This window comes from Kwoniella dejecticola, chromosome 8 (genome assembly GCF_000512565.2).
Source record: "Kwoniella dejecticola CBS 10117 chromosome 8, complete sequence".
Lineage (NCBI taxonomy): Eukaryota > Fungi > Basidiomycota > Tremellomycetes > Tremellales > Cryptococcaceae > Kwoniella > Kwoniella dejecticola.
In genome coordinates, this window is record NC_089308.1 from 1039996 (window position 1) to 1063322 (window position 23327).

The window sequence follows — 23327 nt, forward strand, 5'->3', positions numbered from 1 at the left end:
GCCCAACCACCACATGCAGCTGTTAAAACATGTCGACGGCGGGAAGCAATAGACGCGGTCGGCTCGGGAGGTTATTAAGAAGGTGTCTGATGAGTGTGGAGGAGGAAAGATAAGCGGAAGCGAATGAAGAATGTCTTCTGCCCGATCGTCCATCAAAGGCTTTCGACGGCTTCAACATATATCACCCATCTTTCTTGTCCTTCTTGCTTCTGTTCTTATATAATCCTATAAACTCAAGAGACCAAACGAGTGGGATACACAATGGTATTCAGCACCGCACTCCTCTGTCTCGCTCTCGCTCTAGCAGCCTCATCTCCCTTGGTCTCTTCCACCCCGACCCAACGTAGAGATGGATCATATGGGAATTCCACTTCTGGCGGAAGTGGGGAGTTGAGCTTCGAATTCCCTTTATCGCCCAAAATCATGTTGATCTCGTGAGTTAGACCAGACCACCCTCCTCGATAAACAGCTTTGTTTCGTATGAAAAACGCTTTTACTGATTGATCCAAATGTAATTTTGGAATCTCAGCTTATTCGCCCCGGAGGACGTATGGACCCAATCTCTCGGCCTCACCAACAACGTCACTTTACCAGGATTGTCCCCCCTCTTCCCATCTATCGGCTGTAATGACGACGCATCAATATGCCATATGACGACCGGGGAGTCTGAGATTAATGCTGCTTGTTCGACCTCTGCTATGCTCTTAGCGGAGCAATTTGATCTGACCTCGACGTACTTGTGAGTTTTTATTCCACATTCAGCTCATCGCTCTTGATCTATGTTTGGTGAAGATAATTTGAGACAACGATGATGCAAGAATAAAACGATCATTTGCTAATGCATTCTCTGCGTTGTTCGGCAGCTTGATTGGAGGTATCGCTGGAGTTAATCCTTATATGGGAACTACTGGATCGGTCGGATTCGCCAGATACGCTGTCCAAGTTGCACTTGGGTAAGTCACCTACCCCAATTCTACAAATCATCTCCAGCTCTCTTGGTCTAATCCTAATTTGGCGACCTGAGACTGACAGTATCTATTGGTCAGGTACGAAATCGACGCTCGACAAATCCCCTCAAACTGGACAACAGGATACTGGCTCTTCGGTTCAAACGCACCGGGAGAGAAAGCAACCACTATATACGGTACAGAAGTATACGAGCTCAACACCAATCTTCGAGAAAAAGTCATGGCCTATACCAACGGTGTCCAATTGAACGATACTGAGGACGCGGCAACTTATAGAGCGAAATACGACTATGCACCTGCTAATCAGCCTCCGCAGATATTCAAGGGGGACGTCTCCACCTCTGACGTATACTTTGCTGGAAATCTCCTAGACGAAGCTTTCGGGAATATCACATCGCTCTGGACGAACGGTACCGGACAATACGCGTTGACTGCCGAAGAGGATAATGCGATTTTCGAAGCGATGGTCAGAGCGCACATGGCCAAGAAGATGGATTTCAGTAGAGTCGTGTTGATGAGGACTGCTAGTGATTTCGATCGAGGATATGGTGGATCTGACGCGTGAGTAGCCTTTCCATTCTTCTTGGACGTATGGGCAGTCTGTCGAAGCACCATGGATGCACTAAAACTGGGAGACTAACGATATTGTATCATCGTCAGAGTAACCGCCTTTCAAGCTGAGCAATACGGTTTTGAGATCGCCATCGCCAACATCCAGATCGCTTACACTCCTATCATCGAAGTGGGTACCCAATCTTCTCTTCTGGGTGAACCTAGCTTCATAGCATAGGGTCATCAGCTAAGTAGATAACGTCGTAATAGGGTATTCTCAGCGACTGGAACTCGACCTTCAGCTCCGGTATCGCTCCTCAAGATCAATGGCTCTACAATGCTGATATATTCCATAATCTCGTACAGAGGAAGAGGGAGGTCAAGGAATTCGACAAAATGATGAAGCGATCGCAAAGGGGTCAGTTCAGGAGATAAGGTCGAGTGAGAGGCGGGCTGCAGCTAGCAGTAGAAAAGGAAGGTTGCGATGACATACATATAGTAAAGTAATTTGTCGAACAATTGAAAATATATATCACCTAAAAATACATAATATGCATGAACATCAGTAGAAGGTACGGCTCGAATTGTGAGGTGATTTGTAGCGCTTCACATCCTCACGTAGTACTAGATTGCGCAGTGCCGCTCGCGTCGGTACTAGGCACATTGATCGGCCAGATGAAACCATCAACCACAGTTGGTGGTCCATTCCTTACATCTCCCAGAGTCCAGCCTGCATACTTTTGCGAGATCTGACTCTTCCATTCCTCGTAGCTGGCCGGATTCGCCTCGACCGGAGTGGTCGGCTCACCATTTTCGTTTACACCCACAGATCCAGTCTCACCCACGGCTTCACCAGTGGCGTCACTCTCGAACTCTTCTTTGCTATTTACCACTTTGATCGCAATATCACTTTCATCCGCCCTGATATTCCTTCTGTGCCCCTCACACCAGATCCTGAGAGCCTCTTCACCGCTTTTCTGAGCCTCAGTATTGTAAGTGTCGAGCAGCATACAGATATCGTCACCCTGTCTACCGCTCATACCTATATCGGACTGAATAGGTCCGGACCCAGCTCTAGCGGTTCTTGCCATGGCTGAAGCGAGGTTATTATAACTCAACCACTGGCGAGCTGTCCCTCTCGAAGTAGAAGGGCATGCGGACGCGGTGTTTTTCGTGCATCGGTATCTGTAATGATACACTCCCGAATCGAATAGATATCCTTTTGGGTATGAAGGGCTGTTGTCCGCAGACACGTCCCTGAGAGAGGGGTATCTTTCTGGCCAGTACCACAGAAGCATGGTGTATGGCGGTCGGTCTGCTCGCGAAACGAAAAAGGGGACACATGGGATGTCAAATTAACAGTGTCAGCGTTGTGTAGTTTAGGTTGGACACGGCTTCACCACGAAGAGACCAGTAGTGAGACACGACGAAGAGACAGATGGGCGAAATGTGTGTGCGCTCAAGCTTACCGCTCATGCTGTGCTGTCTGGCCCTGTTGGTATTCCTTCTTCCATTACTCGACTGTGGCATTGCTCAAGCTATCAAGTTGGATGTTTCGTCGATGTAGATCAATTATGGTTCCGGTATCGGCAGATATGAGTGTACTGTACCAGGAGTACGGACAGGCAGATGCAGATAATCAGCATGAAGTTCTTCTTATAACGCTCGGAGCAGGAAACTCTCTTGAAAGATCATTCCGGTTCTCGAGCTCGACTTGCGACCCGTCATCGTCTTGATCATTCAAGGCTTTCAATGATTCTTCTTACAACATTCTTTCCTTTGGGCATCTAGCTCAAACGTCAGAATAGGTCCTGACCCATCAAAGTCCGACATTCTCAGCACCGGCAATTCCGAGGAGCTCTCCTTTGAATCAACGTTTGTGTGTGGATGTCTCGAGGAGTGAAGAACATAGGTCACCCAGCTGTCTAAAGGCTCAGCTGATGTGAAAGAACCTCTGCTGTTAAGCCTTGACAGATCCACCGCTTTGGGACTGAGGGTCTGAGTGGCCTTCTAGGATTGTTCTTGAAAGTTGTTACAGAGGATCGACATTGGCCATCTCATGCCTAGCCTCCTCTACGTACCTCATCGTTCTCAAAAAGGCTGCGAAGCACGTATAGAAATCTCGAAAATCCACTAGTCTCTGGGGGAAAGCAGTCGCTGACAGCTTACCGTACACAACCTCATTTTCATGAAGCACTGCGGTACCAAGGATTCCCAGTCGTTTGTGGTCAGTCTGCTTGGGGAAAGAGAGGGATGCCATCCAAAGCCGATCGTGCGGCTTCTGGAGCTTCGCCACTTTTGGTAGTGATGACTCGAACAGGCTCTCATGTGGCTGCGAGGACGTACAATCCATCGTGACGCCACCGAGAACCTCCTAAGACCGCCCTAAGCAAGTACCGCGTCCAGGGAGACAAAGCCAGTCTTGACAAAGCGAGATTTAGCAGTGCACAAGGAGCGAAGTAGGCTCACATGATGTCAAGGGGACGTGGAGTAAGCACCTTTCTCAGAGCCTGAAACTGCGGGTTCCAATCACGTCCATGCAATCTCACCTGCAGCAGTCGCTGCTACTGAAGTCTGAAATGCATATGGGAGCTCATAAGGGACATGAGAGTCATAATATTGCCAAGCTAAAGCCATACACAAGCCTCGTAAGCACCTCCTACCAGTGATGGTTTAAGATCATAGCTGGAAAATGCTTCGACTTCGACTACTGTAGCATCGCTCACTAGGCTGACGAGTTTGTTGAGAGGGACCACCTGAATGTCAAGTCATTGTAAACAGTGAAACTCTCCTCAAGCTCTTGTTGCGTCATTGGGAGCTCATTCGCCGGCCAATCCCTCTCTTCTAGGGGAGCAGCGGCCCGAAAGGACTTGTAATCCTCTACTAACTTATATCCTATCAGATCCTGCATATTCGCTTTAGTCCTCTGCTCCTTAAACCACTCGATTATCTCACGAGCGCTATTTTTGTCGTCCCACGAACAAAACTCCTCCAAATAGCTCCTGAACGAGGTCCCTTTTGCAGGAATTAGGCCCATGTCAGTGTCCCTTCCTGGGTTATCACCTTGGCTGATCTTGTTTTTGAGGGTCTGGTCGAATGTTAAAGCTTCAGGCCAATACCTTCCCGGTCTCTCGCCGTCGGATGTCAGATTGGGATTATAAATTGGTCTGACTGCGATGGCGCGGGAACCCGCATCAAACTGCCAATTGCCCGGTGTGCTGGAATCGGAGATATCCTTGAAGCCGGGTCCACGTTTTTTGCGTCTGAACGGAAAGAGTAACATCAAAGGTACGTCTGATGGCTCTTTCTCCGAGCTGGAGCGGGGACGACCGGGTTGAGATCTGCTCAACGTCGCGACATCGGTTCTTGCGGTGCCGCCAGAAGCGGACCCTTCGCCTCGATATGGTGTCTTGGTGCCTTTCACCACGAACGTGTGATTAGAGGAGGGAAGGAGGAAGGTAGTAACGGTGCTGCTAGACATGATGCGTCGTCTGTCTCACAGGTATGTCGTGTGGCGGAGATGCTCAGGGCTTGAGGAAGCTTACAGGAAAAAGCGCGATGTTCGTAGAGTATTGCTATGTCTGTCTTTTAATAGCTGTCATCAGGCGCCCATAGCCCATAGGCAAGCTGCGTAGCTGTGCTGACTTCTGCTCCACAGCTTGGTCGTGATGTTCGCGATGAGGTCCGCTCGAAGGTCTTTTTCTGAAACTGCTGTCGAATACGAACAAAGGTGCGGGCTGCAGAGCTACAATAACGGTTAGAAGAGCCCCCGTCCTTTGTATAGATCCAAGCAGGTCTGAGAAGGCGCTGATTGTCTCGATCCGCCCCTCGAAGAATTCGGAAACAATGAAAGGTGAGCAGAATCCACGTCGACGTGCGGATGGCGTTGTTTCTAGAGGATTGCCACTTTTGACAGTGAGCTTGGGCGTTTTCTGGCATGAGCTGCGTGACAGTCACAGAAGCCTGCTTTCAAGCCGTGTAGAGAGTACTGTGTCGTTTTCGACGAGACGGTCAACCTGCAGACCACGGGCAGCATTAATCGGGACGAAGTTGTCATCCACCGTGTCTGTCAGTTGATTGTCGAAGCACAGATAATTTAAACCTTGCATCAGACGCTACTGCCATCATTTTGGCAAGTGCACAAGATGACGCGACTATATGGGGAACAAAATGTCGTAAACTAGATGAAAGCGCGCGATATCAGAGCGGGCCGATTACTGGGTATCCTCCGCGCAAGCGAGTGGTGCTTTAGATTGAGTATCCGCACCCCCAGGCTTGATCACAGGCCACAACCAGCCTGGCTCATGATCCGTCGGGGCGGGAAGGCAGGAGATGTCACCCAAAGTCCATCCTTTATAAGCGTCGAAGCTATCGTTTAGATCGGCTTGTGACATTGGCTCGTAGGCGGAATTGAGCTTTTGCGGCGGGTCTGCCTTCTCGTATGTCACAAGATCATCAGCAAACTTGCACCCAATCTTTTTGTCCATATTGGCAGCGCTCCTCCTGTCTCTAAACCAGGCAATCACCGCCTCCTTGCTCGCCACGTGGTCCGCCGCGCACCATCTCTGCATGACCGCCGGAATACCGTCTCCTTGTGTGGCAGAGAGACTGACTTGGCGATTCGGACCAAGCGCTCCTCCGCTCTGATTGTTCTGGTCCAAGAGATCTATGGTGAATGCTGCAGCCTCTGGCCAACATCTTCCTGGTTTGTCTGCTGGTGACGTCAAACTTGGGTTGTATATCAACCTCGCGCCGAGTCTGCGAGTGCCTTGACTGTGGCTATAGACTTCAGTACCAGAATTGGAGTTGTCGAGTGGGCATACGTATTGGAGCTCCGGCCCGTGAGGTTTTGCCCAATATGGATAAAAGAGCATCATCGGGACATCTATAGGCTCGTTCTTCGTGCTTAGATCGTGCCTTCTGGGCTCTTGACTGAAATCAGCAGTGGGTTCTCTTCGATCTTGTGAGTGCCTAATTGACACTGATGTACCTCGAGAGACCATATGGGTGAACTTTGTAGCCAACGACCCAAGTGATATAGAGGGCGGTACGGCGATCAAGTTGAGGTCGGGCATTCTGCTTGCGTGCGAACAATTGGCAAAGAAAAGGCAAATTAGACTGCTGTAAAACGTTAGTCGACTCATACGGAGAGTAAATTGTTCTTTCTCCTCGGCCTTTTATATCCTTTTGGAGCGACAGTGGTAGGATAGACCTTTGCGCCGTCTTGAACTTGACGTCACAAAACGTTATGCGCGACTCAGTCTAGACCTTTCAGAGAATCGTTATTGGATGGCTACGGATAGTGCGGTCGCGTCTCCTTTGTGCAAAGCCATGCGTCCTTTGGCTTCCCAGAACCCCTTCATTTGAACGGTGAAGGGTAGGTATTGCCAATGATGACAATTGAGAATCAGTAGTCAGGATCACTGTAGACTGAGGCAGAGCACAAGCTTGATATGCCGAGCCTCCTTCACGAGTGTGCATGATTCACTATATGCATTGCGTGACCCATGTCATTTTTCTGTAAAATAGACAATAGTCAATATTTCGCGTTGAGTCTGTCACTACTATATCCTATCATCAGACTCAAGCCTCGACCTTCGACAGGTAGAAGCTCTTGGCAGCAGCAACAGCCTCGGTGACTTTGGAAGGCTCGCTTCCTACACCAGTGGCGGAATCGTCTCGGCCACCCCCCTGTTCATATAACGTTGAATCAGCACTGGCAATAATCGGCGGGATTTATGTCGCCTGAAGCTCACCTTTCCACCAACAATTTTGCTAACTTCACCCAACCATGTCTTGGCATCTAAGACCTTCCTGTCCAGTATTTGTTTAGGCAAGTAGTTGGTGTGGGCGACTTTGCCGGTCTCCGTTTCGGTTGAGAACACGTAGACCGCCTTCGAAAGTGATTTGGCAGTAGTGACGGCAGCCGATAATGTCTGTTGAGTAGCAAGCATCAGCATACTAGCGTTCGGACGAGCGGAACAGATGAGACTCACCTTGGCATTACCACCAGCGACCTCAAATTCACCAACGTAAACATTATCATTGGGGTTCTCCTTGAAGTAAGCCTTAATTGCATCTTGGATAACCTTCGAATCGGCGGCTGTCTTGGCTTTCGTAGCAGCTACGATTTCGGATTGCATCTTCTCGAATGTAGCCTTGAATGAGGCTTTTTTGATCAATGATATGCTCGATTGACCCAATTCCTGCAAGGCAGGTCAGGTCAGCGGAAATCATGGAAACAAGGGTGAACGCAGAGGGCAAGCGCATGAGAAGCACTCAGGGAGACGAAGCAGCCTGCGGGAAGTATTGATTGATTGCACTCACAACCAAATAAGGCTTCATAGCAGCTTCCTTCTCCTTGCCTTGCAGCTCAGCAATCTTGTTCAGCCTCTGCTCGAACTCAGCGGCCTTTCTGGACACGTCGTGCGCTTCATGTCCGGTGACCGCCACAATACGCCTTATACCCTTGGCGATAGAAGACTCTTCGATGATGACGAAATCCTTGATGCTATCTGTCTTGGCGACATGTGTTCCTCCACAGAATTCAATCGATGTACCCCTCCACTTGCTATCCTCGATGTTTTGGGCAATCTCTTCCAGCGGGTAGCCTAATGAGACGACTCTGACAGGATCAGGGTAAGCTTCTCCAAACACAGCTCTCAGCCCTGGAATTTTGCAAGCTTCGGCCAAAGGCATCTCTTGAGCGTAAACCGGAGCGGCTTTCTTGATCCATTCGTTTGAGATGGCTTCAATTTTCGTCAACTCAGGTACACCGATAGATTTACCGTGAGAGAAGTCGAATCGAAGTTTCGTTGGAGCGACGAGAGATCCTTTTTGGTCGATGTGGTCCCCAAGGACTTCTCGAAGAGCGAAGTTGAGAATGTGGGTACCCGTGTGATTGTTTCGGATTGGCCATCGTCGAAGCTATTTGATGGATGGTCGGCATCACAAGACCTTCGAACAATCGTCTCGAAACTCACCTCATCATACGTAGAGATAACCTCATCTCCGACCTTGATCTCACCTTCTTCCATTCGACCGATATGCAGGACGTAACCGTTGTACACTTGGACATCTTCCACTTTGAATTCAGCTTGTCCGTCGATGGCAAGAACACCGGTATCGTATTCTTGACCACCTGATTCGGCGTAAAAGTTGGTCTTGTCGAGCAAGATACCGAATGGAGCGTTGGCGGGGACTTCGGAGGTGGATGAGTAAAATTTGGATGAGTGGTAGATGGATTTGACGGTGGCCTTGATGTCATCAAGTTCTATGCAAAGGCTTCAGTGGTGCACTTGCGACTAAGCGAAAGCAGGTAGCAACGACTTACGGTACTTAGCAGAATCTTCCGTCTTTGGAACTTGATCATTGGCTTCTAAAGCTCCTAAATCATGCACATCCAACTTGACGGTACCTGCAACACCCTTGTCCTTTCCACCAGCCTTGGAAGCTTCGAGCGATTCCAATCGGGCCTTTTCGAAAGCTTCTTGGTCGATCTTGAGACCTCGTTCTTCAGCCATGATCTGGGTAAGATCGACTGGGAAACCATAAGTGTCATACAATCGCCAGATATCTTTCCCACCGAGAACATCCCTCTTCTCTTCCAAAGCGGTACTGGCGTATTTGTTGAACAGAGCTTCACCCCTTGTGAGCGTTCGAGCGAAAGAAGCTTCTTCCTCGTTGAGGATTTCAACGAGCTCAGGGATCTTCTTGGTCACTTCCGGGAAGATGGGTGACTTCGGAAAAGATCAGTATTAAACTATTTGCTGGAGATATGTCGCGAAGATCAGGCTTACCAAAGATTCCACCACAACAGGGACAAGGGAGGAGAAGAAGTTTCCGATCTTCACGTTGAACTTGTTGCTAGCGTATCTGACTCCTCGTCTCAAAATTCGTCTGAGCACATACCCTCTTCCATCCTTATCAGGTACTCCACCATCCGAAATAGCAATAGTCAGTGTTCTGATGTGATCGGCAATGACTCGATAGGCAGTGTCAACTCCGTCCACGTCTTCTTCACCTAATTTCCCAGCATACGGTCTTCCACCCGTCAATTCTTGGATTTTAGCAAAGATGGGCGTGAAGACGTCGGTGTCGTAATTGGATGAAACGTTGTGGAGAACCGATACTAATCGCTCGAAACCCATACCGGTATCGACGTGTTTGGCTGGCAAAGGTCGTAATTCACCAGATTGCTCTCGGTTGTATTGGATGAAAACGTTATTCCAGATCTCAAGCACATTGGGATCATCGGCATTGACAAGCTCGGGTACTTCCCTTCCGCCGATTCGGTCGAAATGGATTTCACTATTACCACGCTGGAGTAAGCCTATGTACTCATGTACTGAGTTTTGACGAAACGGCAACTTACCTGCATGGCCCGCAGGGTCCCGTAGCACCCATTTCTACGGAGAAGGTCAGCTTTTGGCACACATATCAATGCAAGATAGCTCACCCCAGAAGTTGTCTTTGGCGTTTCCAGGCAAGATATGGCTCTCAGGAACACCAAGGTCTCTCCATATTTGTCTGCAGGTGTCCATCATCAGTGAACAGAGTCTGACGGGCGACTGAGCTCCACTTACTGAGCTTCCAAATCAGGTTCTAATCCTTGTTTAGCATCTCCTTCGAAATAGGTCACATATAATCTATCTTTCGGCAGACCGTAGACTCGAGTAAGCAGATCCCAGGCCATGGTGAGAGCACCGATCTGTGAAGGCACAATGAGCTAAAATCGAGGGATTCGTGAATCAAGTAGCTCACCTTGAAGTAGTTTCCGAATGACCAATTACCCAACATCTCGAAGAAAGTGTGGTGGTAGGTGTCTTTACCAACGTCATCAAGATCTACGAAACGATAGTGTCAGCTGATCCGGGTAAGGGAAGGTCCTGCAGCAGCTGACTGACCGTTGTGCTTTCCTCCCGCTCGGATACATTTCTGACTGTTGACGGCTCTTATGAGTTTCGATAAATCAGATTTTGGGTCGGCAGTACCGAGGAAAAGGGGTTTATATTGGTTCATACCCTAGTGCGAGTCCAATTGTAAGCTCTTGTGTGATCAAAGGGAATGGCAAAGGGAGGAGCTCACAGCATTGGCGAAAAGAAGGGTATCATCGTCGAAAGGGATAACACCACTTGAGGGCCAGAAGGTATGTTCAAATCCAGGTTGCTTGACGAAGTAATCGATATATGTTTGCCTGACCTTCGCAGCTGGCCAATCAGCCGGCGAAGGCCAAGGATGAGGAGCAGTAGTGGGTACGGCGGGCTTCTTGTCGGCGTAGGACATTTTGGTGCTCTTGAATCGTGTTGAATTGAGGAGGATGGGTCGGAATGATGTATGTGAAGAGCGTAAACGAGGTAAAAACTTCACGCCAAGAGGCATACAAGTATGTGCTCTGGCAAGAGTCGAGTCAATTCGAGTCGACCGATGTGAGAGATAAGGTCAGGAGAAGGAGTAGAGATGAAACGCAAAGGCAGATAGATAAGGAAGGAGGCGAAATTACGGTAGAAAGTTGAAAGAAGCTCAAAACTCGGGTCTCTGCGGTGACTCGCGAGCTGTGAGCTGAAACCGAGGATCCAAATCACGTGATATCTCGCTCCACGTGGTCTACTCAGCGAGCTTGTCTGTCGGTCGTCTACAACCCTGTAACAATGGGGAAGGTAAGCAATCCTCCTGCATATTCTTTCTGCTTCATGGACCACTGCATGCTCGGTGCGAACTCAGTGTGAAAATGGGTGTCAAGGCAGAGTGAGTTGTCGCAATCTCGGTTCCGGTGTAGCGGGATAGCTGATACGGAAATGGACGCAGGCAAGACTTGTATCTTGATCCCTCCATCAGGGTGAGCAGAATCTAATGGTCTCATCGATTGGAAGGGTGCTGATGAGCGTTGACAGGATTGGGTATTGATACCCATCACTCTCATTATGGTCAGCTAGCTGTCTTGAGCTTATGGTCGCCAGCAAGCTGATGTCGCTTCCGCAGGTCTTGGTTGGTGTGCTTCGTCACTACGTGACTCTCCTGCTCAACTCTCCGCCAAAGAAACAACCGGCAGCTGCGGTCCGAGAACAGTACGTCGAGCTACCACGCTCAGGAGAGGTGTAGCAGCTGACATCGATGTAGACGGGCAATGGGGCGAGCCGCACTACTACGAGCTACTGCACCTCTATCACCTTTACCGCCTGCCCAGTACAAATCGTTCTCTGTATCTTTCGCCTCTGCTCTGTCGTCAGGAGAATACCTCAAACCGTCGACAAAGAAAGAAGGCGATGATGCGACGCCGGCGAATCCCTTCGATAATGGGCAAATGGATAATATGATGGAAGGTATGAAGAAGCAAGGTGTCATGATGTGAGTCTGCTCGACTTCGCACATCTGATTGTGGAGCTAACAAAAAGAGCACGACAGGGTGCCTAATATGATCATCATGCAGTATATCAACGTTTTCTTCTCTGGCTTCGTTTTGAGTAAGCTCAATCTGAGATGTCAGGCGCGGGAAGAGTCCACAAAGCTGACTACGTATACAAGTGAGACTGCCCTTCCCCTTGACTGCCGGATTTAAATCTCTGTTATCTAGGGACATCCCTATGCCAGACTTGGACGTCAGATGGGTTTCGTGAGTTTTGTCCCTCTTACCAGATCACATGTTCGGATAGGAGTCATGCTAACGTCTGGACTGTTTTAGTGCTCTGTCGTGGTACTTCCTGAATCTGTTCGGTTTGAACGGTGTTTTCAAGCTCATTTTAGGGTCAAACAATTGTAAGCGCGACTGACAGGAAATCTCACGTTGTACTTTCCGAAACTGATGATGCGCGATAGCTGCTGTCGACACTCGAGATATGTCTGCTATGTCCTCGCTCTCAGGTGCAGGCGCAGGCATGATGGGAGGACCAGGTCAGCCGGACATGGCTAAGCTATTCAAGAACGAGGTGGAGAATTTGGCTTTAGCTGAGGGGATGTATAAATGGGTTGGGGAGGGTATAGAAGATAGACTTCTGAGATCTTGGAACAAGCTATAGATGAAAGTCGACCCAGTGAGAGATGTATCGTTCTGTCATTCTTGGGAGTTCCAACATGCCAACGTAGTCAGTCATCGGAGCTCATATCAGAAGAGGATCCTTTGATTATCCATCCAACCTTGTCGAGTATTTGTACTCATACCCATCCTACATGCAGAAGTAAGAGGGTGTCAGTCATTGATGATAGACCGCATTGAGCAGACTTGAGATAGACATTGAGTCGCCAAATATCTTGATCGTACTTGATTTGACACGTATGAAAACTAATTGATAATCTCCTCTAAACACGTCAAAGGATTCGCTAACCTGGTACTCACTCTATCAGATCCTTTCTTGCTACTCCTTTGGCTTGACCCCTGATGCGACATAAGCAAGAAACACTGCTCGGATTCATATACTTGACCATTTGCACTGAAAATCGACTTTCGGACAATCACCTCATTACCTCAGCAGACAAAACGATACCTACAGGTAGGACAGGCAGACGAAAAAGCGATATCAACAACAACAAGTTCATCATCATTCATGGTTCCTCTTCATTGATTACAACGTTCACAATCTCGACTGAAATTACCCTTTTGGCCCTCTGATATTGTTCGACCGCCGAACGCTCTTTGATATTGATTGATACCCTCATTTGGCTTCCTACTGTACTGATATAATACTGGTTATTGTCATATACCCGCTTTCATCCCCATAATTCACCTTTCTCGGAATGTCCCAGATTGAGGACCCCACCCAGCTTGAAGACGCATCTTCAGCACGTCTCACCACCTCGAATCCAGCGACCTTAGCTTCAACAGTACATACTCAGCTGACGGGAAGCGTGAATATACCCACAGATGAGATCTCAACTTCCAGCAACACTGCTACTCGCCCAACTGAAGCAAGCGAGACGAACCAATCCTTGGAACAGACAAAGGCCTCATCAATTACCGCGAATCCACAATCTTCTGCTTTGGCATCTAGCCAAAGTGTAGATGTCACCGAAGGAACCGTGACATTCACACAGAGCACTAGCAGCACACTGGTAGTATCAACATCTTCGTCCTCGGACATATCAAGCCTGACCACTGCTCAAACGACTTCTTCGGCAAGTAGCACCGTGTCAACCAGTGATCACACTCTCCCTCAAACACATACATCATCATCAGCAGAGGTAACAAGTGCATCGTTCTCCTCGACGAGTTCACAAATCGCTTCTGAAAGTTCATCATCCTCACAGTGAGCTGTCCTCCAACTTCAACTTACGCAAGCCGAGAGCAACAAGCTGATACAAGATTTAGACCGACTTCGTCATCCATCCCACCCGTCCCACCTGCTGCTCCTCTCTTCACATCCAGTTCTTCCAGTTCTGACTCCACTTCGTACACCCCTGAATCCTTGACCTCATGGGACACATACACCGCTATATCATATGAAGACATCGCATCTTCTGAGCCGGCGCCTGTTTTAGCGAATTTACAAGTCGGCTCATCTTCTGCAATTGCCAGCTCAAATATAAATACAAGACCCACACAAGCGACTTCTGCAGGTAGGCGTCTATATCACTTGTGAGAGGAATTATGCTCCAGCTGACGGACCGTGACTCACTGTAGCTCCAAGCGGACCTGAGGACACTCCGGGCGTACTTACTGAGATTGACACCTCAAATCCAGAAGAAAATGCTACCGCTACAATGAAATACGCGTCCGACGACCCGTCTCCATCCGCATCCGCGTCAATTGGTAATGCAGCCGACTCCGCGCAATCCAATCCCGGTCCAGATACGAAAGATGGCGGAAGTAACAAATTGAGTGCGATCGCTGTTGTCGGTAAGTATTGACCAGCTAGCTGAGCATCATTGGCTGCTTTACACGGATACTGGTCTGGCAAAATGGTGACTGACAATCATGATGATTCTCTAGGTATCGTCGGCGGTATATTGGTAGGATTGATCGCACTTTATCTATTATGGTACCACTGGGTAAGCGAGATGAACGACTCTCGATGATACAAACATGAACAACCTTGAGTGAGGGCTAACATCGTTCGAATCGATAATAGCGTAAGAAGAGATCTAGAGCAGCATTATTCGATGATGATCCCGAAGGCGACGAAAAACTATCTCCCACAATGTATCACACTCACAATCGGGTCACTCGTTCTTCCTTCGGGGCAGCAGATCCGATCACTCCTTGGTCATACCGTTACAGAAACGCTAAACGCCAGACATACGGCGAGGAAGAAGCCGATGATGACGATGAAGATTGGTACGATCCCAATGTGCGCCAGGATGGTGATCAAGTAGGATACACGAGAGATAATGCGAATCCGTTTCAAGATAACTTGTTTGATCCTTCCAAAACGGCGATACCGCCTACCGGACGAACGAATTATACGGTCGATTATAGTACGGAAGAAGGCGAGATGAGAGCTAGTTTGGCTGAGGATAATTCACCTGAACTTCTGTATCGATCGAATTCGACGAGATCACAAGTTCAGCTTGAAGATCCGATGCATCCCCAGAATCCATTCGTTCCTCCTATTCCGCCTCAAAGCAGTGGAAATGACAATGGCTATGGCTATGGGCATGGCGGACTGACAAGAAATGAGACAATTAGGACAGTCCGGACTATCCCGCCTGGACCAGACGATGTGGAGGACGACGAGTCTGAAAATCCATTCGAGTACGCTTCGACCGTAGGCACTAGAACCAGACCTTCATCAGATTATCCGAGCGAACCACCAACTTCAAAGCTGTTACCGTGGGTCAACAAAGGGTTCAATCCCGAAAATGATGTACAGCCGCCCCTCCCAATCCAAGCGGGCCAGATCCGAGAGACGGAAGAAGGGATCAGAGGGCCTGTTAAACCTGCGATGAATGTTATACCGTCCAGCGAGAAGCCGATGGGACATGGAGGCGATTTAGCGGGAGTAACGATTCCCTCTTTCAGATGATGCGGTACAGTGGTACGGTCTGTGATACCATCTAGATGCACGAAGGACAGTTCAGTTGGAGTCTCCCGTATAAGATCAGCGATATATTTAATGAAAGACCCTCTATTGTACGAGTACCGTTGTAACGCTATATTGCTATGTTTTACTGCGCATCGTTGATTGCCAAAGTACTGTAGACCGATATCATTCTATAATCAGCCTCTGCATCTCAGATCGAGCGAACTGCGTACTCGAGCTTGCCGGCTTGTGGAATGGCAGGCGGCTGAGCGCCTATCAAGCTTTCGTGTGATGTCATCCACTTGAATTTGCGACAGGAATCTATGGACATTGTTGCTTGACGACCATCCAGAGTCTAAAAGCACCTATAGGGTCATGCTCGCACGGATCTCTCATGCGATCTATCCGTAGACACACACGTAAGAGGCGTCTTTTAGCGTGAAACCGAATGTATGGTACACCAAAGCATCGACACACATCGTGTGCGTGTCACACACAGTATGCTTGATTAGCTTGAAACGGTTCTCACCTCTAGCACTGCTGATGTGCTATTGTAAGTGCGATTACACGATCCAAGCTTCACCCATCTGCTGACTTGCTTAATTAACGCTCAAGCCGTATCGGTCATTTCGGTACGCGCCCAGCAGGAGATTCCTTTGAGGAGATTAGATTAAATTCCAGAGGTAGTTGCGTCGAGCTAACAGTTTAGACTCATTGAATTTTGGTTTTGTGTGAGGTATTGTGTTTTGTTGATTTACAAACCCATTTGCAACTTGCGATGATAGTGGTCAGGCGAGGTCAACAGAATCAGCGAGACTGAGTAAAACAGCGACACCGAGCGAAGTCGGAACGCGCTCGATGCCCCATTTAGCGTCCAATTTAGTGTCCTTGATGTTTGGCACTATTCAGCGCAAGGATCGTTCTTCATCCCCTTCAAACGAGCCTAGCAATCACACTGGACAACAAGATGTTGACACGATCTACCATTTCAGATCGTTCAGACATGAAGTGACAGCAGTCTTGAGAGGCGTGAAAGATGTATAAACCCCCTATATCGCCTTCCTCTTCCATCTCCCTTCTTTCTTCTTCATCAATTCAAATCAACGCAAAAACCTCAAACATAAGTCCAACTTACACCACACTCATTTCCACCCAATCCAAATCCACAACTCGATCCCCTATCACTACTACCAAACACCCAATTCGAAACCATCAAGATGCGATTCGCTGCTGTTCTCTGTGCTCTCCCTCTCATCGGGTCCGTCTTCGCTGCTCCTACTCCCATCAAGGAGAATACCGTCGCCGTCGCTACTAGAAATGTAGATGTTTTGGCCATCGTCACTCAACTTGAAGCTGATGTCGTGGGTCTCATTCTTCCATATCCGCTTTTCATTCCATCCCATTCGCCTTTCCGCTCTGAACTCATCTGATTTCGACCTGCCTGGGGTGGTGCTGATGTACGTTGCATCGCCTTGATTCGCGCACATAGAAAGCCGCTGGTTCCCTCTCTGCCCTCTCTGTCGAGGCTGAAGTCACTGCCTGTCTCCACGTCGTCGTTGGCGCATTCAACAAATGCGGTGAAGCTTTGGGTATCGAGCTTGGTCTTGATGTCGAAGCTGATGTAGCTATCGCTGCCATCGCCAAGTGAGTGCATGGCGCTTTAGCCCACTATGCTCAATCAGCGCCAAAATCCAGTCCTCATTTGAGTACGTGATTCAGCTGCTGATCGAATTCCTTGTTATTTAGGAGACAAGATGTCACCCAAGAAGTCGCTCAAGTCCTCGCTAACGTCGTTGTCCAAGTCAACACTCTCGTCGGTTCTATCTCTTCTGATGTTGCCTCTATCTCCGTTGTTGTGAGTCTTGTATCCTCCTGGACTCCCAGCCTGATCCTCCAACAAAGGGGAATAGGTCATGAGAGCTGGGTTGAGAGGCTTATACGTTTGTTTTGATACATACTAGGCTGCTTTACTCGGTCAAGTCGACTCTGCTCTTACCCTCGTTCTCAAGGGTGTCGAAGCCATCCTTGCCGGTGTCCTCACCCTCGTTGCTGGTATCCTCGTAGACCTCAAATGTGTCCTCTCTCCTCTTCTCGGTGGTGGTGAGTGTGCTTCATTCCGATTTGATCTCTCTGGGATCTCGTAGATTTTCGAGCGTAGCTACTTGACTGAACATCCCTTAGTCCTCGGTCTCCTCGATGCCCTCGTCGGTATCGTCGGCGGCCTCGTTGGTGGTCTTCTCGGTTAAGCGTAACTCAGTCATACATATATAGCGTATCTAGAAGCTTGGACATTCCCTCGCAGCAGACTGTAGCAATCTCCTCTCACATTCATACCCTTAAATGACCCCGATGAAATCCTTAATTACGAGTAAAGTCGATCTAATGCTGTCCACGATGCAAATGTAGCAAGTTTGCATTGGTTTTTTTACATTCTGCATTATCCAGAAGAGTAGGCACATCACTCCGTCTGATATTACTGTCATCGGATCTTGAGTCTCAGTGCAGCTATTCAAGGTATTCATCAAGCGGACAGGAGCCAATACCGTTCAGTGTATGAAAGCCGGTCCATAGCGTGATGTCAACCGCCGACGAGAGCGCCGATATCCTCCTCCGCAGGGCAACTTTGGGAGGCAGTAGACTCACGAAGTCCTTGCTTCGCCGGATATCTCAATCCACTAACGAAGTAGAGACGCGAAAAATTTACGAGTTGGAAGTCCTGATCGCTTCGGTACCGTTCTCGGAGTCTGCACTACTGAACAGCCCTACGAGTATTCCTTTAAAGGCAAGTAGCCATGCGGGGCGTGGCTTGGCTTCGGAGGAAACATGAGTTGGAAGTGGTGATTCACACTTGTATGTGCATTAGCAAGACCATATCCCGGACCTGATGATCCTCGGGATTGCCTGGTGGTGAGCCAGACCAGACAAACTGAAATGGTCCTGCAGAGTAGTTGTGCCGCCATTGGCAAGGACAGGTCGGTGAGATTTGTGAGGGATCAAGGTTCATGACAATGCGTGTTTGCGATACACGTCATTGAATTACTGTAGCATGAAACAGAAACGTCGGATCAAAATTTCATTCAACGCCGAGAAGCAAAACATACTGTAAAATGCGAAGAGAAGGCGCTTCTTGATTAGATAAATCATTCGATCGCATACTGTGGATTGATGATTGATCGCCTCATAGGCCAAAAAAGGGAATATCAATCGACAGTTTCATCAACGACGTCATGAACATCAAACATACCTCGGTGAGCCGAGATAGCTATTCGGTTCCCCATAAGGACCCCAAGCTGATCTGTTTCGGATCTACCGCAACAATACACACTATACATGCATACAATCATTCAATCAGACGTAGAGTACTTCCCATAGACATTTTGAGCTGCTTCTCTCACGCATCTATCCGCTTCGAGCATCCTGGACCAGATAGATCAGATTAAATACATCATTTAACGCCCTTGATCCCTTGATTCCTTGATCCCGATCCCTTAACACGATCAATCATTCATTTGACGATCAAATTAGATTCCAAAGGTATGGTACTGGTACATGCGCTTTGATCCTGTGACATTTGTGGCGCTTGTCGTCTTATGGACTAAATGACTGTATAGCAATAACAAATTACAAATTACTCTACTGGAGAAGAAGGACCCTGCCTCGTTCTGGCAAGATAATTCGATTAACTATTACGAGCTATACAATTGCTCAGCTTGGCAGAGAGAGGTGGTATGATGTATTGCTTAGGAATTCTCAACCTTGATCGATTGTTATTCCAAACCGTGTAGCAGACAGCGTGTACACTTACAGTACGCACTGTGGATCAGATTTAGCTTGCCATTGACAACGCCCTTCCTTACTGCCCCCTGAATTCACACTTGGATCATGAGACCGTACTTACGATTGACCCTCACCGAGCCTCGACCCTAATGCAATTTGATTCGAATTCGCCTATTCGGTTCAACGTTCATCATTTAACCTTCAGCACAGACAATCTATCTATCTATCTATCTAGATCCAGGGGTAGATCTTGGATATCTACACAGATCTAGATTATCTGTACGTTTATCGGACGAGCTAATCCCGATCAAAAATGACGCTGTTGATGTTGGTAATGGTGATGCAGATGACGACGAAGAGCGAACTTCGCCTATTTTGCGATACTTCCACCTTTGAGGATGCCTCCGGTGTCTGTCAAATGCCAACTTGACTGCACGATATTCAATGTAGACGTCCTCGAAAAGGTATAAATACCCTTTCAAGTCCTCACTTCGATACCTCTTTTCTTCATCCAACAATCTTCCCTACTTTTACTGCGACTAAACCCTCAATACTAGATCGAATAATCACTCGCCCAAACCAAACCAAACCAAAGCCAATCGACCAAGATGCGATTCAGTTCTTTGCTCTTCGCTCTTCCGCTCATCGGAGCAGTCCTCGCTGCCCCCGCCCCAGCTCCCGCGGCTGTCAACGATGTCACCGGACTCGCTCTTGAGAAAAGAGCTGTAGACGTCGTTGCTACCGTCCAAGAATTGGCTAACACTGTCGTACGTCGCTCGTTCTCTTACTATCACTCCTTCTTACTCTTACCTGCCTTCCTCTTCATTCAAACATGCTACACCATACTGGATGATCATTCATACAGATACCCCAAACAATGATGCTGACAGATCGATTGATGAGGGTGATAGCACGGCTGCAAGCCCCTTGGTCCTTCTCAGACCGAAGTCGACGTCGAAGTCACCCTCGGCATCATCGTTGGCGCTCTCGAGAAATGCGGTAATACCCTCGGTATCGATCTTTCCCTCGGTGTCGATGTCGGGGTAGTCATCGGTGCTGTCATCGCTCCGTAATAAATATCTCTCATTTTTGATCCCAATCAACTTCACATCTCATCTTCACTCTCCTCTTCTCGACTACCTGGGCTCGGAACACAGTGCCTCAGTGACCCAAAGATAAAGCTGATCTGATGATGTACCCAGCCACGGAGACATCAAGAAGAAGGTCGCTGATATCCTCGTACAAGTAATCATTGATATCAACGCGGTCATCAAGTCTTGCAAGGCCGAACACAAGAAGAAGCCTAAATGTGTGAGTGTCTTCGGCCAGCATACAACAGTATCATTATCTCCGACGTTACCTAACGAAACTTGAGAGCTGATAACTCTCCTTTGACTGTCTGAAATTGCTAGGCCGCTCTCCTCGTCCGAATCGATGTTTGCCTCACCCTCATTCTCAAAGGTTTGGCAACTATCATCAGCGGCTTGCTCTTCTTGATCGGTACCCTCCTCATCTCTCTTGGCTGTATCCTTGACGGTGTCCTGGTTTTCCGTAAGTAACACATCACTGCACCCTGACCACCACCCCACCTTTCATACCGTCGTGCTACTGATACTGACACCTCTACGCCCCCGTTGTCGTAGTCCTCAAATTGCTCATTGGCATCCTCGGTAAACTCCTCGGATCGATTCTTTGCGGCTGTATCCTCTAGGCCCTGAGCGCCGAGGATATGTGACGTTGATCAGCGAAAAGGATATCTATTTTCACTCTTTCAAGTAGTATCCCTAGCTTGATCATGTTGAAGATCGCATACAAGGTTTCTCTTCTGAGATTCAAGGATGGGTATTGGTAATCTGGTTTGACACGATTCACATATACGAATTTCATTGCTGTTGATAAACTTTACTGCTTTCGTGGGGTTCCGAGTACAAATACATCTTTATTATACGTCACATTACCTTACTTCGGTCATTCATCTTGACATGCGCAGATTGGGTTATGTATTTGGTCTCAAATATTCCTAAGCTTTAAATTGGACTATTGACAGCATATTGGGATCGCACGACTCCTGTCGCTTTTGTTTAGAGCTGAGTACAACGCATACGAGTAGACCTCCACTTTTCGTCGTCAGCTGAAAAAGTTGAAAACAAAGTCAAAAGCTCATCATTCTTCGCAGCCGCGCTTTGTAACAGCACATCTACCTTGCGAATACCTCAGTATATCAAGCCGTCAACCCTGCCAGAGCATTCTGCATACCTATACTTCTCAAGAGCCGCATCAGCCAGGATGCGCGACGACCTAGACTTCGATATGGGCTTTGATGGGAATGGGAGTGGAAACGAGGATGTCTTGGAAGAAATTACCAATATGGAGTCCAAGTGAGTATCCACTTCGAGACTTGATTGCCTGAACATGTATACCGAAGGAGAATGAGAGCAGGAAGTGGTGTTACCTACCAGTCTGTGATCTTGGACACTTGCTTGTGCTGTCATGCTCGCCTGAACTCATGACCATGACTGCCCGGAGCTGATCGATACTTCGTCCGACAGATTCTACCAGGAAGGATATCAAGCGGGCTACGACCACGGTCAGCTACACGGGCTCTTCGAAGGTCGAGAGCTGGGTAAAGAGAAAGCATGGGAACTATGGGAAGAGATAGGATTCTATGAAGGGTTCGCGCAGGTGTATATCAGCTTGTTAGGCTCGGGCGGAAAGGGGGTTGAGGGGAGTAAAAGAGGTAAAGATGCTAGGTGGGTCCCGTCTTACTCGACATTTCCTCCATGAACCCAACTCCGAATACTTGGGTCTTTGAGAGTCGGACCAGAAGAAGTGGGATCCAGGATAGATTGGACAGATGAAACGTGACTGATACACTGTCTGGCCGTTTCGATAGAGCATTGAGCCACGCTCAGATCTTATTATCGGCCATATCGACTTTCCCGACTTACAACCCCTCTCAGCCTACCACAAGCACAATACCTCAGGACGGTGATACCACCGCAAGTGAACTTACGGAATCAGCGGAAATGGAGTCAACGAACAGACAAGACAAAGAATCAGAATTCGAATTATCAAGCTTGACCTCGAATATCAGGGCCCGATATAAATTATTATGTTCAAGTTTGAACGTCAAGCCGAGATTACAAAATGCGCAATTCGTCGAAGTTCAAGCTGGCTCAGGAGCAGGCGGAGCTACGAATACTGTTAGAGCGAATGGTAATGGGATTGAAGGTGTTCAAGAAGGTATAGAATGGCCGATCAAAGGGGTGGATACGAGGCAATTGAGATTTTGAAAGAAGGGCAAGGCTCTATATCGTGTCACACGAGGTTCACCAACTTATATCGATCGAAGACACCACCGTCTCTGCCAGCATTCAGACAATCGGGCGCATGTGCCCTGGACTGGACAATGCACAGCTCGACCGCTATCGACAGGAGTATGCAACACGATCACGACGATCACGACCAGGGGCATGTCATTCTCATTGGCGAACGGTCTACCTCACAACAGGTCCAGGGCAGTGGACGCGATAGACATCAAACCCAAGTTGACTGGTCAGTTGCACTCCTGCACATCTACCATCATTTCAAGCTGTTGGGCGTTTCCCCTGACCCTTGGACATGGGAGGTCCGCACCGGCATACGCAGAGAAGCGAGATTTAAGATCAATCCCAGTCCTCTAGCATAGCCACAATGAAGCACAAAACTCTGCCCCAGAGGAATCAGAGGGAGACTTGGGATCATACTATAGATGTTGATACCGCATGTTTAATTGTACCGAAATTCAAGTGCGCTTCCGTAGGCATAAATGATGTATCGCATTTTATCTCTACCAAATCTGTGTTGATACAAAAATACAAAATATAGCGGTATCGTTAAGACGCCAGCTAACTACCGGTCGTTATACAAGCAATTCTCCAGTAAGTAGATCCAAATCCTCATCAACCCATTTGGTCAAACCCCTTGGTGATTCCCTCATGTTATTCGCTATTCACACTTAACTTAGGTATACGCATATAGCGAATAGAAGTACCGGCCAGCGGCTCCTCCTCCTACTTCGTGGTTCTAATGCAAGTGA

The 23327-nt window shown here is 48.2% G+C and overlaps 10 protein-coding genes across 10 annotated transcripts; 6 read left to right on the forward strand and 4 right to left on the reverse strand.

Moving 5' to 3' along the window:
• Nucleotides 1-261: 261 nt before the first annotated feature.
• Nucleotides 262-1955, forward strand: I303_106671 (uncharacterized protein; the record flags this gene model as incomplete). Its single annotated transcript, XM_018411941.1, has 6 exons — nt 262-434; nt 530-739; nt 864-953; nt 1047-1529; nt 1629-1710; nt 1791-1955. 6 exons carry the CDS (start codon nt 262-264, stop codon nt 1953-1955), a joined length of 1203 nt encoding a protein of 400 aa, XP_018259142.1.
• Nucleotides 1956-2134: 179 nt separating this feature from the next.
• I303_106672 (uncharacterized protein) lies at nt 2135-2818 on the reverse strand (the record flags this gene model as incomplete). The annotated part of the gene is made up of 1 exon (XM_018411940.1): nt 2135-2818. One exon carries the CDS (start codon nt 2816-2818, stop codon nt 2135-2137), a length of 684 nt encoding a protein of 227 aa, XP_018259141.1.
• Nucleotides 2819-4245: 1427 nt separating this feature from the next.
• On the reverse strand, nt 4246-5001 carry I303_106673 (uncharacterized protein; the record flags this gene model as incomplete). Its single annotated transcript, XM_018411939.1, has 1 exon — nt 4246-5001. One exon carries the CDS (start codon nt 4999-5001, stop codon nt 4246-4248), a length of 756 nt encoding a protein of 251 aa, XP_018259140.1.
• Nucleotides 5002-5734: 733 nt separating this feature from the next.
• Nucleotides 5735-6595, reverse strand: I303_106674 (uncharacterized protein; the record flags this gene model as incomplete). Its single annotated transcript, XM_018411938.1, has 1 exon — nt 5735-6595. The coding sequence occupies one exon, from the start codon at nt 6593-6595 to the stop codon at nt 5735-5737; it is 861 nt and encodes a 286-aa protein (XP_018259139.1).
• Nucleotides 6596-7103: 508 nt separating this feature from the next.
• On the reverse strand, nt 7104-10805 carry I303_106675 (alanine-tRNA ligase; the record flags this gene model as incomplete). The annotated part of the gene is made up of 13 exons (XM_018411937.1): nt 7104-7211; nt 7277-7456; nt 7517-7726; nt 7848-8447; nt 8504-8793; nt 8854-9259; nt 9320-9830; nt 9895-9928; nt 9979-10049; nt 10106-10230; nt 10284-10366; nt 10427-10544; nt 10608-10805. 13 exons carry the CDS (start codon nt 10803-10805, stop codon nt 7104-7106), a joined length of 2934 nt encoding a protein of 977 aa, XP_018259138.1.
• A 445-nt stretch (nt 10806-11250) lies between these two features.
• I303_106676 (uncharacterized protein) lies at nt 11251-12535 on the forward strand (the record flags this gene model as incomplete). Its single annotated transcript, XM_018411936.1, has 9 exons — nt 11251-11267; nt 11328-11358; nt 11414-11446; nt 11502-11587; nt 11640-11867; nt 11925-11983; nt 12045-12132; nt 12202-12275; nt 12336-12535. The coding sequence occupies 9 exons, from the start codon at nt 11251-11253 to the stop codon at nt 12533-12535; spliced, it is 816 nt and encodes a 271-aa protein (XP_018259137.1).
• A 715-nt stretch (nt 12536-13250) lies between these two features.
• Nucleotides 13251-15475, forward strand: I303_106677 (uncharacterized protein; the record flags this gene model as incomplete). Its single annotated transcript, XM_018411935.1, has 5 exons — nt 13251-13759; nt 13822-14069; nt 14134-14349; nt 14443-14501; nt 14582-15475. 5 exons carry the CDS (start codon nt 13251-13253, stop codon nt 15473-15475), a joined length of 1926 nt encoding a protein of 641 aa, XP_018259136.1.
• A 1214-nt stretch (nt 15476-16689) lies between these two features.
• On the forward strand, nt 16690-17718 carry I303_106678 (uncharacterized protein; the record flags this gene model as incomplete). The annotated part of the gene is made up of 5 exons (XM_018411934.1): nt 16690-16833; nt 16962-17116; nt 17219-17327; nt 17434-17572; nt 17654-17718. 5 exons carry the CDS (start codon nt 16690-16692, stop codon nt 17716-17718), a joined length of 612 nt encoding a protein of 203 aa, XP_018259135.1.
• Nucleotides 17719-19857: 2139 nt separating this feature from the next.
• I303_106679 (uncharacterized protein) lies at nt 19858-20960 on the forward strand (the record flags this gene model as incomplete). Its single annotated transcript, XM_018411933.1, has 5 exons — nt 19858-20016; nt 20161-20318; nt 20452-20560; nt 20662-20800; nt 20893-20960. The coding sequence occupies 5 exons, from the start codon at nt 19858-19860 to the stop codon at nt 20958-20960; spliced, it is 633 nt and encodes a 210-aa protein (XP_018259134.1).
• A 575-nt stretch (nt 20961-21535) lies between these two features.
• Nucleotides 21536-22542, forward strand: I303_106680 (uncharacterized protein; the record flags this gene model as incomplete). The annotated part of the gene is made up of 3 exons (XM_018411932.1): nt 21536-21627; nt 21799-21999; nt 22143-22542. 3 exons carry the CDS (start codon nt 21536-21538, stop codon nt 22540-22542), a joined length of 693 nt encoding a protein of 230 aa, XP_018259133.1.
• Between the last annotated feature and the right edge of the window lie 785 nt (nt 22543-23327).